Genomic DNA, 16176 nt, shown 5'->3' with positions numbered 1-16176 from the left:
CCTTGCTTATTTTGGAATTTATATTTGCTGGAAATCACTGAGAAAACAATTGAAGTTCTTAATAATTCCCCAAATCCCTTTGGAATGTTTTCGATACATGTTTGTTGTTTGAAAAAAAAAAAAAAATTCTGGGATTAAGAAAAGAAAATGTTAGCAGAATTTTCATTTTTGCCAAAATTACCTCAAGGATGTGGGCTTCCCCCATAAGCTGAGCATCGTCCTGGCAGCGCCAGCATGCCATGACAGTCACATGACACTCAGCCCATTAAACCACAAGGGACCTGTGAGTGAGGCTGAGAAGTGGCCGCATCGCTCACTGCTACTCAGACACTTAATAGTCTTTCAGGACCTGATCATCCAGTGACTTGACTTTTGATTATTTTCTTTCCGTGTGAAGGCAGAGCATGTGATCTCTTTTGTATCCTACAGAGAGTACATTTGTAAAAGCATCACAAAAGTAATAGACTGGTTGTTGCCTAATTTTCAATGCTTTATAGTAAAATTAAGATTTGTAAGGAAAAAGAAGAAAGTGAGACCCCCCCCAATAAATACAAGTGTATTTCCTCTTGATATCTGCAGTGTTATTGAAATCAATTTAAACTTGCATTTATTGACTTAGCCTACTAAAACTTATCTGGTTGAGGAACAGAGTATCAATGATAGAACACCTGCCTTTTGAACACCAGGAAGTCTGAGAAAATTGAGAATTTTAAGCAGATAATTAGAGCATCTGCAGATAGGAATAGTATTTAAATACAATTCATAGAAAAAGGCTGAGGATACAGTGTACCAACTTCCATTTCTCCCTGAGGCTTAGGGCTCTTAGTGTCCCTGTCCATCTATTACATCATTTTCTTCTCCAATAGATTGAGGCTTATCCATCAGGCTTAGCCCTGTACACTGGACTGTCTTGAGGACAAGCCCAGTTTCCTGTGCATGGCCTGGGAAGCTAGTCTTGCTAGTGGGGAGAGTCCTGCTTTCCCCTTGAAAGCCTCCTGTGCTCAGAGGTGGGTCTTTCAGAAAGTAGTCGGCTCATGAGCGGATGGTGACAGCTTTCACCTCATCAATGGGTGAATCCACTGAGGGGGGTATGATTAGATGCACCCCTGGGAAGTGATGAATAACGACAAGGTGAGGCCAGTGGAAATAAAGTGAGGGGTCATGGGAAGAGGATCATGGGGGGTGACCCATTGCCGGCATCTCCCCACCAGGCGCTTTGTCATCCTCTCTGCTTCTGGGCTGCTTCGGAGGGCATCTTTCTTCCTCTGTCCTTTCTAGCACCATGTTCTTACTCAACTGAGGTCTGAATCAACCAGGAACAGCCACCTGTGAAGCCAGGAGCCATAGGAGATCCTTCCTCCTTTAGGTTGCTTTCCTTGGATATTTGTCACAAGAATAAAAAGCTAACGTGCATATGATGTGACCAAATGCACTGGGCTCTCTGCGCGGCATTCGCGTGTCCATGTGGAATCTCCCTTCTGTCACATAATGCACAGTGACATGAAAACTTCATAAGAGCACACGATGCTATAAGTCTACTTTAGCTTAGCTCCAGTGACTGTGTCCTTCCTTTCTGCCATATGATTCCATTTTGACCAATACTTGTCTACTGGGAACCCACCGTTTGCAGATTCAGGGTGCAGAGGTCACATTATAGGCATTGGGAGCCAGAGCTTGCTGCAAGTTCTCCTCCTTTCATGGAGAAGAAACGAGTGTGGCATAAAATAAGCACACAAGACCATGTCTATTATGCTTGTAGAGCTCATCTCCAAGTTCAGGGTCAGCTTGGTTAGAAAACAGAATCACTCCTGAAGGTAGCCCTTGGAAATAAAGCTTAAATAACATGTCCGAAGGTCAGCGAGGTAGCTCAGTGGACTAAGTGCCTGCTTTCCCAAGTGCAGGAACCAGGGTTGGATCCCTGGTCCCCACATGCCACGCTAGACCCAACCCCGAGATATGCTGAGCTGGCAACTGAGTCTGGGTGAGGCGGCGCATGCCTATAATCCCAGTGCTGTGGAGGCTGAAAACAAGGTGAGTTCGAGCTGCATAGTGAGACCCCATACCGAATACATAAATGGAAAAAAAGAAAAGGAAAGAAACATGTCTGAGAACTTAAATAATTACATTTAGCAAGAAACTGATAATGGGACACAATTTGTAACCCAGGTACCAAAATCATTCATTTATTCATTCATGAATCCAGCATTCCTCAGCAGACTGGAACTTATTAGTATACCAGTGTTTTCCCTGGTTCCATAAAAGTTGTAAATTTGAGCACTATAAGCACTAAGTGCAATTGGTGATTTTATTATTTTGTTTTGGAAAATCAACAAACAACTAAACTCCAGCTGATTCATTTTAAAAATTTAGTTTGGGAGAAGCTTACCCCCACTCCCGTGGACAGTTCCTGCAGCCTGCCTGTTGCACATGCATGCCCTTGAGAAAACCTACAAAAAAGGAAGTTCTGCTACTTATTCCTATGAAGGCCCATGTGTTATTTCATGTGTGGCCTGAGACGCTGCGTCTTCCCTCGGTGCGGCCCGGCAGGGCAGGCGGCTGCAGGTTCATGCCCTTGCTGGCTCCAGGCTTTGCCTGAAGTGGGCTCAGGTGTGCAGTCACACAGCCTGGGCGTTGCACTGCGGCCAAGCATCGTGGGTAGTCTCCCTTTAAAAGTCAGTACATCTATTTGCTGAGGAGGACAGTCTTAAAATGCAATGTAAGAAGAATGGGGGTCTGATATCTAAGAACAAATTGAATAACAGCAAATGTAAGGCTTTGACTGTTGACGTCGCCTCTTTCAATGGGCCAGTAAAAGTGTTTACCTCAAGTCAGCTGAATGGCTTCTTTCTAGATCATAAACTAAGAACAAAAAATAAAATTTTCCTTTCCTTCATTATTATGATACTGCGTCCCCTCATTTAGGTGCTGTCGTCACCCCATATAGTTACACAGGTTCTCTCCTAGGCTGAAGCTTGGGTGATAACTAGGCTTGGTACAGGGCCAACTCTCCAGGATTCTAACTAATATAATAAAATATAGGGAAAAGAGTAGAAGGATAAGATTCAGGGGTGAAAAGTGAATAAATGAAAGAGTAAAATGAAATGCAAATGAAGGATAGAAGATGAAAATTAGAGGAAAAGGGGGGTGAAAATGGGCTCATCTCAAATACATGGGAGGAAAAGAGTAAATGAAGCATAAATTTAAAACTGCAAAATGTCTTTAAGACTTATTTTTATGTTACAAATTCATAACTCATTGAGATTTCTGAAATTTTATCTTAGGAAGGAAGCCAAAGAAATCCTAAATAAACTTGGAAACTTTATAACAAAGTGGCATTCAATACCAATTGCATTTTAGAATGATTTGCTCTGACCCTAAGCAGATTCTAGTGTAATTCAGAGGACATCACACTAAAACATGTCCTCTTGTTTCTCATACGTGTTGGCGCACATCGCTCAAGTAAAAAGCTAGACAACCCACCGGTGCCCAGTCCACTTCTATTTCTGTTGCCAGATTGTATTTCTCCTTCCCCTGCCAGAACATTTGCAGGGCAAACTTGATGTGAAGCTGTCCAGCAAATCTGGCACTCAGAGAAGCCATGTTTAGGAGTAGCTGTTTGATCCAGGGGCTGTGGTTCAGCTTTTCTTTCCCCTAAAATTTAGAGGCAGTGCACCGAAGATTCACCCTCTCTGATTCATGTATTTCACTCCCTTTGGGCCGGCAGGGCTTCCTCTCTGTATTTCTCCCCTCTTCATAGCACCCTATCCCTCTCTCCCGCTTTCCTCTCTAACTCCTCCCATCTCCTACACCCTGAGCCTGAGCCTGGACATGTAACTGTGGGCATCAGCGAGGGCCAGTGGGGCCCAGCCTGAGGCTCTGAGGAAGCCACAAGCCAGCACGTGCTGAAGGCGTCCCAAGTCAAGTCAGTATTAGAAGTTTCTGAGCTGGTCTTCATAAGTACAGCTGTACCAAATAGCGAGAGAGCAAAGCAAGGCAAATTTCCCTTAACGGGCTATTATTTCTAAATGGTAAGCAGTTTTATGTAGCAATCTTTCCAAATAACTTACACATTTTGCTAAGCTTTATAAATAAAGTAACATTAAGAGTTTGCACAGGGAAGGGGGACCTCATCCATGTGCCAAAAATAAATCCGCATTCTTCTCTCCAGTATTTTAAGGTAATATTTTATTTTTACAAAGCATTGCAGAAAAAAACAAAAATGAGGAACAGATGAATATAGGCATAGCGTCGTTTCCAGGGATCGGTGGTCTTCAGAAGCTCAATCCTTCTGGTGGTCTTGCAATCCTAGGTCAGTGGTTCTCAAAATTAGCAAACGCTAAGATCAGCAGGATGGGTCTTGCCCAACACTCTGCTGCCCCCAGCCTGGCCTCTGAGTCCCTGTCTCCGGAGTGGAAACACGCCCTGTGAGGATCCCAGCTGCTGCTGCTGCTGCTGCAGATCCGACCCTGCTCCGACCGCTGAGCTCATTGCAAGCAGGGGCCTTGCAGGAGTCCCCTCTGGCCTCCGACACAGAGGTATCGTCCCTGAGTTAGTTTTCTCACAGTTTTACCTGTGCGTCTTATTCAGGGAGGCCAAACCAGTTCGGTAAGAATAGCTCCGTCTTCAGAGCTGTTCCTGATTTTCCAAGAACACTTCTCAAGCAGGAAGCTATTGCCGTTATCCCCGGTTCTCAGGTGGAGGACGGCACCTTCCCGAGGCAGGACTCCTTCTTTTTCCTTCCTGGTCTCTGACGTTGTCCAGCTTACTGGGCTCCCAGAGGACTCTGTTGAGGACCTGGAAACAGTACAGTGGCCGTGGCCAGGTCAGCAGGCCTGCAGCGGGGAACCTCGCTCGGGACTTAGGGAAGCGCCTCTGCTCTGCGTCTCACACTGCTGTGTAAGTTCCCGGGATGGCTGTGCCGCCTGAGGCTTCCCCACGCACGCTCTGAGGAGGGCTTCGCTTGCACACCCGAGCAGTTTGCGGTGTCTGTTCAGCGGTCTGGCTTGAGTTCTAAGTGCGCTTCCAACAGTGCTATGGGCTGGCCCCTTGTGCCGGGCGTATCTTGAGCCTGGGTGAAAGTTCTGTCATTGTAACCAGTTGTGCCTGCTCGGTGTTCCAGGCAGTTCTACACTGTGCCCGTTATGGAAAGTGTATCTTAATAATTAGGTTAAAAAAAATCTTACTGTTAATCTTATCAACATTACCAGTGGTTTCTGCTAAGCAACCCGATCAGTTCCGCTTTCTGTCCCCTTGAACATCGTGAAGCTTAGGTACAAATCTTGTTATCATCGTCACCATCATCCCAGTAATCCCTCTTTACGTGAAACAGTCCAGCGCATCGTGAGTCCGCGTCCGTTGGACGTCATTTGGGCCTGCGCGCTGCCTTTTAAAGTTCCTGCAGCACCAAAAAAGAAAAGATAAAACCTGTCACTAGCACAGCGATTGGGAAATTAACATAAAACTTCCCCTCTTTCTGTCTTTCTTGCTCTTTTTGGTTAGGTGGTATAGTAAGGGAATAAAATCTATTTCAAAAAGTGTAAAATTTAGAATTTTATGAAACAGCCCATTTTAACCAGAAAAATGTGAATGACTTCAGAAGAAAGAGCAATGTTTAAATGGTATTGATTTAATGACGTTCACAAACCTTATTATATTTATTTATTTTATGACACTGTGCCACTGCGCAGCATGGAGGAAACCCTGGTCACCTGCTGCCTCTACTCTATGGACTGAGGGGTTGGCAAGGAGGAGCCGGGTCAGATGATTTTAAAATCATTCTGTCCAACAAAATGCTATGCTTTATTCCTCATTGTTTGGAGCATTTTGGTAAGGGTTGTCAGCGTTTTTGAACCAAATCCACATGCTGAGTGGAAGCTTGCTCTGTCTCCTCAGCGGAGGGAAAAGGAAAACTTTCCCTTTATTTCGTAGACCAACATGGAGAAAGGCTTGAGACGCGTCACGTGCCTCTCAGACCTGAGTTTTTTCATCACTTTTCGCAGCTGGTCCCAGTCTGGGTTTCCCGTTGCCCTCCTTCTCGTGCGCAGGTGCAGCTCTGGGTCCCGCCTGGGCACGCATTTTGGCTTCATGGGCTTCTGGGACTCCACCATGACCCAGCGAGACAGTGTCACAATACCCATTCCAGCTGTGTCACCCCTTCAAAGAGCTGCGAGGTGGGCTGGGAGAGGGTTGTGTTCCTCACAATATCAATAACAATGGGAAGGGTGTCCTACTGTGCACAACCTCAGTAATGGTGGGAGGAGGTGTCTATCAGATCTCAGGGATTTATGGCTGCTCGCTGTGCATGATGGGAAACCCCAGTTTTGAAACTAAATATATGGACAGCAACCATTTGTCCTTCAATCTGCTTCTTCTGAGAAGTAATAGTAGGTAAAACTGCACGGAGAGCACCCAGCAAGTCGGAGTAGCTTAAGACACATGCAGTGTTGCTCTTAAGGCATGTTAGAAGCCAGCATGAAGTCAGTGTCATTAGAACTGGCATGTGGCCCTCCGCCCGACCACATTTCTCCCTTATCTTGTACAATAACTTTTTTTTTTTTGTGGAGGGGGAAAGGTCTACAGGGTGTTCAGGGTCTTACTACTAGATCCAACTCAGAGTGATACCCCCATTTACAGCCTTCCAAGAGCTGGGATTACAGATGCGCGCCACCAAGCCCAGTTTCAGGTGCCATCTCAGCATGCCCTGGGGGCGGGGATCAAGTCCTGGGTACCCTGCGCCTGCTTGCAGGTGCTTTAGTCTGCTGAGGTACTTGAGTGGCCAGCCCTTTGTGAAATAACTTTAAGACAGATGCTTAATGAATTGCAACGGGTCACCTTAACATTAGACTCTGGGTATTAGCACATCAGTATGTTAAGCTATCAAACTTTATTTCTGGTACGACACTGTGCTCCCAAATAGTTATTCAGTTCTTACCCAAGCCAGGCTCCTACACCACATTCCCGCCACCTGGTTCTGACCTTCAATGCAGCCCTTTCCAGTTGGTCTCATGCTAAAGCTAGCAGCAGTGTCAGAGCAGCAGAGCACCCCACGGTGTGGATGAGGTGTCGATGACCGAAGGGTGGAACTCAGGGTCATAGAAGAATTGAGTAAAAGTTCCCTGCTATTTTTGATACTTTGCTCCCATCAGGAACTACACTTTTCACCTAACATGTCTAGGCATTCAAGGGTGACATGGTGACAGAATGCAGATAAGCAGGACTCAGGTTGGCTCATTAATATGACCATATATGGCAGGTCTGACTTGTGGTCTCCCACTGGGGACAGGGACAAAGCTTGTGGCACAGCACATGCCTGCAAGAGCCTCAGTCCACTATGTGGCAACTTTGCTGAACGTGGTATTCCCAGGTTTGCTTTTCTACTGTCATGTTTATTAGTGGAGAAATTCCGCATCCAGGGTAGCAACGCTCTTCTCCTGCCTGGATTGCGCGAAAGCCCATGTGAGCACTCAGGGGTGTTATTGACTTAGATACAGCTCTGCATTAATTAGAAATTACTACACAGGCACAACATCTTTGAGTCAGGACTCGGTGATGATAAGAAAAGTGGCAACTGGTTGACTTGTAATACATAAATCTTTCAGGAGAAATTTATATTCATATATAATATGAGTCAAGATTTTAAGATCATAGTCATTTCAAGATAAAACACCTAGATACAATAGAAAACAAAAAAAAAACAACAATTAAATACTTATTTCAGAAAAATAAGTACTACTCCAAGTAATTCTTGCTTTTCCTTAAGAATAAATCCAAAAATGTTCCATCTTATGCCTAAGATGTTTGATATTCAGACAGTGAGGTTAAACCCACCTGCATATGTTGTAGGGCAGTAATAAGCTTCTCTTCTGGAGGGTTAACAACCTAAGTTTGCAGACCAAAAATTAGAGAAATAGAAGGGCTGCAAGGACAGCCAACACTTTGGCCCTAGCCTTTCAAGGTCAGTGAGGACTCAGGACATAGGAGATCCTATACTGTAACATCATGTAACTCAGTTGTGCCCCAGATTTTCTGATCAAGGAGATTACGGGGCCACAGAGGAATGTGATTGATGATGTAGAGTGTGCCTAAGGAGAGTCATATGGAGAGAAAAATTTCTCTCAGGCTTTCACAGAGAGCACATTGGCCAAGCAATGGCTGTGACTCATCCACATGGCTAACACTGACAAAGGATCTACAAAGTGCAGTACAGGGTTTCGGGATAAGTCCTGAGGGGACTTGACTGACCATATCAGATACAAAAGTTACATTTTTTGTTATAGAGGTCTTGCTTTATTTTGGTCTTAACCATCCAGCAGAAAAGTGTAGAAATGAGGTATGAAAAGTAAAGCGATGTTAATATCCTAGGCTGTGGAAGGCTCAAGTCATCAGATTTGGACATTGCCAATCCTGTGGATAACCCACTACTATTGTGTACTACTGGAATATATTGGAACATTTTGCTAAATTCATGCACCTACAATATTTGGATGGCAATGGAATACCTATCTCTGACAAAACTGAACAAAAAAAGGTGATATAAATGAAGGACAATTTTGTACCTGTATATACAAAATAGTTAGGATAGATATATAACTACTTTCTCCTAATTCAATAAGAAGAAATATCTGTATTAATAGTGTTTGGACAGGATGTCATGTCTGCATCTTGTGCTATGAATGACTACCACAAATACAACAATATGCAATGTATTATTATAATTCTCCTACCAACCTGTTTTGAAGCTGTTACATTGCAATTTTTTTCTCAATAAAATTAATAAAAGAAGAATAAATGCAAACTTTGCCACTTGCTAGACATGTAACCTTCAGCAACATAACTATCTGAATCTGAAAAATGGAGATAATTTTACCATGATATGTGATATTGTTATAAAGCCTGACATGGCCCATTGTATGCAAAATGATTCATCATAGGACTTGACAAATAGGAGGCAAATAAGGAAAAGGAAGTGCTAGTATTACCATTATCATTATTATTATTATTACTATCAACATCATTGCCACCTATCTATACACACACACATACACACACACACACACACACACACACACACACACACACTTTCAGATTGTAGCATGTTAGAAGTGGGGTGCTGAATGGTTAATACCTTAACACAATAATATGAACCCTTGCTAAGTTGGATACTATGACATCAGAATAAAGGAGATTTCTAGGTTTATGGTAGTTTATTTTAAGTGAAAAAGAATGAAAATGAAGGGGACTGAAGCAATATAGCTCTAACTTTGTATGAGTATACATCTCTCTCTAAATTAACTGTAAATGACCACACTTATGCGAAAACATCTAGCACTTTCCATGCCTCCTTTGTTCACTGGACTCCCTGCCTAGAGGAGCCCCTCTCCTTATTTTCTGCAGTCCCGCCTTCTCCCTTAACTCCTCTGTCCTTCAGAAGGAACCCCCTTCCCATCTCTGACTCCTGGGGCAGGCACAGAGCCCTCTGCCTCGGGTGTGCTTCACTGATTATGCATCTTTGTGTATCTAGTACCCCAATTACACCACATATTTCAAGAGATTACCTTTATTATATTTGTTCACCCCACACACAGTGCTCTGAGCTGAAGACAGGTAAAATGTATTCATTGTAACCCTGTGTACAGAAGCAAGGGCTATAAAATTTATCCTTTTTGCAGAAATCTTCAGAGGAAGAAGCCAGTGAACTTCTGCAGACTAGATCCGCAGATTAAGTAGAATTTTAAGGTAACAGACTTGGTTTCCTGGAAGAAATAAGTTGCATAATTTGCTGATCCACTGTGTTCTTCATGAAAAATAGTTAGAGCGCACACGAGAGACAGGAGCCAGGAGCACTGTGGCACTGTGGGCTTTTGCAGAGAGGCTGCAGGGCGGGCGCAGCCCCAGGAGGGCCTGGGGTGGATCTGGGAGTGAGCACGCCGAGCTGTGGATAACAGCTCCCTCACAAGGACCTCCAGGAACAGACTTGGGGCTCTTTAATAAATATTCCAGAGTCAAGCTTTCCTGGAAAAAACAAATTAATGTGAGGAGCCAGTACCAGGCAATTTCAGTTTTAAAAATAGCCAGCATTATGAAGCCTGCAGTGGGCTTGTGGGCAAAAGAAAGTCCTTGTTAATATTTGCCTCAGCGTCCCCCACTGGAACCCAGAAGCCACCCTGGAACTCTCACCTGGCAGACCCTGAAAGGTTATAGTGGTTTTATTGCTTAGAATCACTTTTTGGTTCTTCCCATGACAAGGTTTTTAGGAGGAGAAGGGATTTCTCCCCTTTTTACCAAGTCAGGATTTGGTGGAGGACTGCCAGGTGACACTCCGCCCATCTCCCTGGGGACAGAGCTGTTGTCCCTCTTCACTGCTGCTCTTTGCTGGCCTAATTGCTCTGCAAGGCTGGCAGGGATGTCCCTGCAGCCCCATGGCTGTGCTGACTGCAGAGACCCTACCTGGCACCGCAGCTTGGTGCGTCAGCACTCTAGGTTGGAATGAATGAGAAATCAATCAGCAGGACTGCAGCGGTGGCTTGCTCAGTTCTAGCCTAGATTGTCCATCATTTTCTACTGGTCACCCTAGACTTGAACATGCTTAGGATGGTAAGTGAATCACAACCCACACGCTGCTGCTGCTGCTGCTGCTGCTGCTGCTGCTTAATTGGGCTTTTGTTGTTGTTGTTCTGTTTTCAATTCACAGCAAGCAAATCTAACAGGCTCACACGTAAACTGAATGTTGATGTTAAGTTTCATGCAATTATCTTTCATTTGCCCTGCTTTAACAGCCAACTGTTTTTAGACCAAGTGATAGCCATTAACATAGAGAGATATTTCACTTACTGTCTTACTAACTTTACTCCAAATTCAGAGGGCTAATTTTTGTAAAGCTTGGTATTTTTACGAGCCTATGTCCTTCCCACATCTTTCTGGAACTTGTCATTCTTTGTGTCAAAGCCAGCGTGTTCGAAATTGCTGGATTCACAGTTCTGCCAAGACAGAGTTAAACACTATTTGGGCTCTGGCTGCCTAATGGGAGCTGAAATTGTTCAAAGCTGCTGTCTTTTTCTCTCGGGGAGCTACAGTAGCTTTCTGGACAGACTGGGTTAAATATCCGTCCAGACCCATTGCAGGATGATAAGGCGGTAAGAAGTTGTGCAGTGCTACCCTCAGGCTCCAGAGCTCACGGCTCTCTCTGTGTGGTGTCCACACAGTGAAGAAGACCTCCGGGCTGTGAAGATGCGGAGCCTGCTTCTTCTGGTGCTGATTTCCATCTGCTGGGCTGACCACCACTTGGACAGCTACACTCCGACTCAGGACAGAGTCATTCACATCCAAGGTAAGAAAGCTGCCTCTCCTATGAACGTCGGATTAATTTCAAGTTTCTTATAGCTGGGATGCTGGGCTCGTGTTACTTCTGCTGCGTTAACTTTTTCTTTCCCTTTTTGTAATTGCTGAGCACTCTCCCTGTCTTTTGAGTGTTCCTGCCTTAGAAGAGAGTTAAGACCTGGGGACAACCACAGCTCACAGCTGAACGGCTTAAGAATGTCCCACCCCAGTGAGGGGATGCAGGGGAGTTCCGTCAGCTTCTGTCTTCAAGCAGAAGGCAGGGCATGAAGTTCATTGAAATGCACAGAAGGGCAAAGAAATAAGAAGTACAGCTTGGGGCGTTGGGTCATTCTGTTGCCGTGTGTGGTCATTAGGAAAACAATACATACAACAGGAACATCAAACAAGCAATACCCGGGAACAAGGAGCTTACCCTGTTGTAGTCTCCTTCAGGAAAGCGTGAGTTCCAATATTCTGGTCCTGCCCATTTCCGTTGAGCTCAGCTGAATCCTCAGCCAAGCTCTGTAGGGAGGTTGGCGGCTGCAGTAGGCTGCAGGTCTCTCCTCCAGCCAGCTCTGCAGGGCACGGACGCCCTGTGCTAAGACAGCTGAGAGATTCAAGCAGTAAGAAAAGGCTGTTCTCACGAGCCTGCTCTCCTGCCCTTGCCTGCTGAATAATTCAAACACAAATTATAGAATTGAGCAATTTACACATATAAGGATATTAATTTTAGATAATCTCAGTTGAGGGCACCAGAGGCCTTCTAAGTTCGCTAAGAGACATAAAACACCAAGTTGTGCAGTCAAGGTCAAAAGTGTAGTCACAGAAACCAGCATTCGCTGTTGAAGTGTGTGGTGTGGGAAGGTCGACTGATAGTGCAAACCTGGCTGGAAATGTCTCCCCGTTTGCTATGTGAGTAGCAAATAAACACAATTTTGTCTAATTTAGACATGTCTCTTTCAGGTTTGTTTGCTTCCAGTAGTTTTAATTTTTCACTATTGAACCATGAAGAGAAATTATATAATCGTAAATTGTGTGGCGCAAGCTGCTGACTCAGCTACTTCCTTGTGTAGAGTAAAGCTAGCGCTGTTTCTGGAGACGGAAAGGTGTCTATACACCGAGAAAGTTGCTGGGAAATAACAGCATTTTACTTTCTGGCCATAGAACTCAGTGCAGTCCAAATGGGAATCCTGAATTCAGGAATAACAGCAGTTTTAAATGTAATATAAAATAGACTTTAAATTTGTGTAACGGTGACTTCTTCAAGCTTTCAGCAAATATTCAAGGTAAATTACAGAATATGTACAAGCCACCTAGCCCACATTGTACCCAATGTATGAAAATATTATTTTAAAAATGCACCAGCATTTTGAAAACGACTCCTGTACATAAGGTTAAAGTTGTCTCATTGAAGAAAATTGCTGGGCCCATCCTCCTTCCCCATTCTGCTTTTTGCAATTTAGTGTAAAGATGCTTCTGACCCATGGGTCGGGATTACCCAGATGATTTGCATACACTGCCCAGCGTTTTCCAAATGCCCTGACAGTCCACTTCATTTTAATTGTAAATGCACATTCTTAGAAAGTGTAGGCTTGCCCTGGCGCGCTGCTCATGGCTTGCAAGTGATAGTGCGGTAGAGCCCACACTTGCCTGTGCAGATTAATACTGAAATATGTGTTGGATCACAGGAGGGCGCAGTTACATCCATCAGACAAGGTTTATTTTATCTATCTATTTATTTATTTATTGCGATACTGGGGATTGAACTCAGGATCCTGTGCTTGCCAGGCAAGCGCTTATTCTACTGAGCTATCCTCCCGGCCCCTAGAGTTTATTTTAGAAGAGTTCCATATACCTGTATTCTTTTCCCCAATATCTTTTTTCACTTTGCCTTTGGGATAGGGTTCATACTGAATTTTCAAAATTCTGAGTCCTTCAGATAAGCTGTTTCCACATGGATTGTGTGATTTCAGTTGCTTTTATGATGTAAAAATAAATAATGTAGCAATGAGAGAATCAAGAAATCAGATGCTTTCATCACTTTATTAAAATGTTAGGCTGTCACCTCATGCATAAAAATATTTACTTACTAAACATGGCCCAGAAGCAATTTACGGAAATTAAAAAATCTCCAAGAATTTTATAGGAATTTGTATTCAGGTGATAAAATTAGCCATCTAAATCTTGAATTCCTGAGTTGTAATGCTGAGAGTATGAACTTCTCTTAGGTATTGAGCAGTAATCAACATTCATTACATTGCAAAAATGCCCTTCAAAAAATCACATCATTTTTCATTAAATTTCTATTTTTGTACTCTAAGGTGCTTAGGCATAAATAATATTGTGGGAATAGTGCGTTTGTCATCCTCACAGTTTCTTTGGCTGTTTTGATACAGATCTTCAACATTTTGATAATTCATTCTGGAGTTTCAAGTGTGAGAGTTACCTAGTTACTACTTCTCAGCTTTGTTATAGGGGATTGTAGAGAGATGTAGGAATACAAATACTTACTTAATATGGCTATAAAGGAAGAAGGAGAAAGGAAGAAAGGAGCAAAGAAGGAGGGAGGGAGGGAGAAAGGGAGAGAGGGAGGAGCAAGAAAGAAAGGAAGCAACGAAAGAGAAAGAAAGCAAGAAAGAAAACAAAGGCAGGAAAGAAACAAAGGAAGGAAGAAAAAGAGAAAGATGGATACAGGTAGCCAAGAGCGCAAACGGCACACGTAGATCACACACAAGGTGTTGCCAGTGAAAAATGTTTTTCTGAAATGAAAAGAGAAAACTGCCCTACTGCCCCACACAGATTAATAAAATTTCACATGCACTAAATTACTATCTTTAGATTTTGTTGAAATATTTTGGTTACACATGAGGTACATTTCACACAGACACCGTATGGTAGGAATATGCAAGCATGGCACCAGTTTCTGTATCTTACACTGTCCTCAATGTAGGGGAGAGTGATGTTCTCAAGGATTTCTACCAAAGAGCAGCTCCTGAGAATACGTGTGCAACTGCCGGAATTCACTTCAGTGAATTACAGTCCCCAGGTCAGGATGTGCCTGCCCCCTCTGCCCTCCTTTACTTTGAAATGTGACACCACCAGGAAGGGATGTGCTCAGAGCACCAAGACACACAGAAAGACAGTAGTCTAAATGTTTGGTTTTGTTTTTGTTTTTTAAAATTAATTTTATTGAGAAAAAATTGCAATGAGACAGCTTCAAAACAGGTTGGTAGGAGAATTATAACAATTAATACATTGCACATTGCTGTCTTTGTAGTAGTCACTCATAGCATAAGATGCAGACATAATATCCTGTCCAAACACTATTAGTAGAAATCCTTCTTATTGAATTAAGAGAAAGTAGCTATATATCTATCCTAACTATTCTGCATATACAGATACAAAATTGTCCTTCATTTATATCTCCTTTTTTTATTTAGTTTTGTCAGAGGTGGGTATTTCATTGCCATCCAAATATTGTAGGAGCATGAATTCAGCAAAATATTCCAACATAGTCAAGTAGTACACAGTAGTAGTGGGTTATCCACAGGCCTGGCAATGTCCAAATTTGTTGACTTGAGCCTTCCACGGCTCTGCATATTAGCATGGCTTCACTTTTCCTACCTCATTTCTACACTTTTCTGCTGGATGGTTAAGACCGAGATATAGCAAGACCTATATAAAATGAAATGTAACTTTTGTATGTGACAAGGTCAGTCAAATCCCCTCAGGATTTATACTGAAACTCTCTACCACATTTTGTAGATCCTTTGTCAGTGTCAGCCATGTGGATGAGTCATGGCCATTGCTTGACCAATTTGCTCTCTGAGAAAGCCTGAGAGAATGTTTTCTCTCCATGTGACTCTCCTTAGGCACACATTACATCAATGATCACATTCCTCTGTGGCCCCATAATCTCCTTGATCAGAAAATTTGGGACACAACTGAGTTACATGATGTTACAGTATAGGTTCTCCTATGTCCTGAGTCCTCACTGACCTTGAAAGGCTAGAGCCAAAATGTTGGCTGTTCTTGCAGCCCTTCTATTTCTCTAATTTTTGGTCGACAAACTTAGGTTGTTAACTCTCCAGAAGAGAAGCTTATTATTGCCCTACAACATATGCAGTTGGAATCAGCCTCAGACACTTGTGTGGAGTTTCAATCGCAAGTCTTGGTGGAGACTTTGAATTGACAGCAGAATTTCAGAATTGATGACTGCATGTCTTTAGTACAATGTTTAAGGGGGCATTTACAGAGAGCAAAGAAGATTCATGACTCTTGGCATGGGCGAAGTAATTATAGTTGCACAGAACTCATAACTAAACTTATCAAGCTCAGAGAATCAGTGCTTCCTACACCTGGGTTTAAACACACAATTTCTGATCAACTTGAATCTTTCTCCTGCCCCCATCCTCAGCCTCGGCCTTGGAACATTTACTTAAGCTCTTCAAGTCTCAGCTCTATCACACTGAAGGCTTACTTTATTCCCTGCCCATTTCTGAAAGCACCATGACAATGCAGTGAAGTGTACATGAGAACACCCAGTGAGCCAACTCAGCGCACAGGAGGCACCCAGCACATGACAGTTGATGTCATCACCATTGTTTCTTCCTTACTGTCACAGAAAACAGATTTGCCCACACATGGGGGAACATTTTCAAAATATATTTGTTGGCAAAACTGTATCATTGTTTCAGTTCTAGTCAATGTTTTGTGTTGTCTCTCTGTCTTAAATTTCACAGTGGGAAGTTTCCCCAAGATTAGACATCACTGAATCACTACTACTTTCCTTGTAGAAGCAGAAATGCCTTTCAAACTTCAGCAATGTTTTCCTTTAATATTCTTAGTAGGTGAGTGCAG

At 43.2% G+C, this 16176-nt stretch overlaps 1 protein-coding gene across 2 annotated transcripts in view; it reads left to right on the top strand.

The window, feature by feature from the left end:
* The window catches only part of Hapln1 (hyaluronan and proteoglycan link protein 1), a 69221-nt gene that overhangs the window by 27045 nt on the left and 26000 nt on the right, over positions 1-16176 (top strand). For both annotated transcript variants that reach the window (XM_023701004.1, XM_004640938.2), the window contains exon 2: positions 11202-11326. In XM_023701004.1, the coding sequence (XP_023556772.1) occupies positions 11227-11326 (100 nt within the window). In that variant the 5' untranslated portion in view covers positions 11202-11226. The remainder of the gene's footprint in view (positions 1-11201; positions 11327-16176) is intronic.

The sequence above is a fragment of the Octodon degus genome, unplaced genomic scaffold, assembly GCF_000260255.1.
Source record: "Octodon degus isolate 3935 unplaced genomic scaffold, OctDeg1.0 scaffold00129, whole genome shotgun sequence".
Classification (NCBI taxonomy): Eukaryota; Metazoa; Chordata; class Mammalia; order Rodentia; family Octodontidae; genus Octodon; species Octodon degus.
Note: the sequence above shows the minus strand (reverse complement) of the source record. Positions and strands in the feature narration are given on the sequence as shown.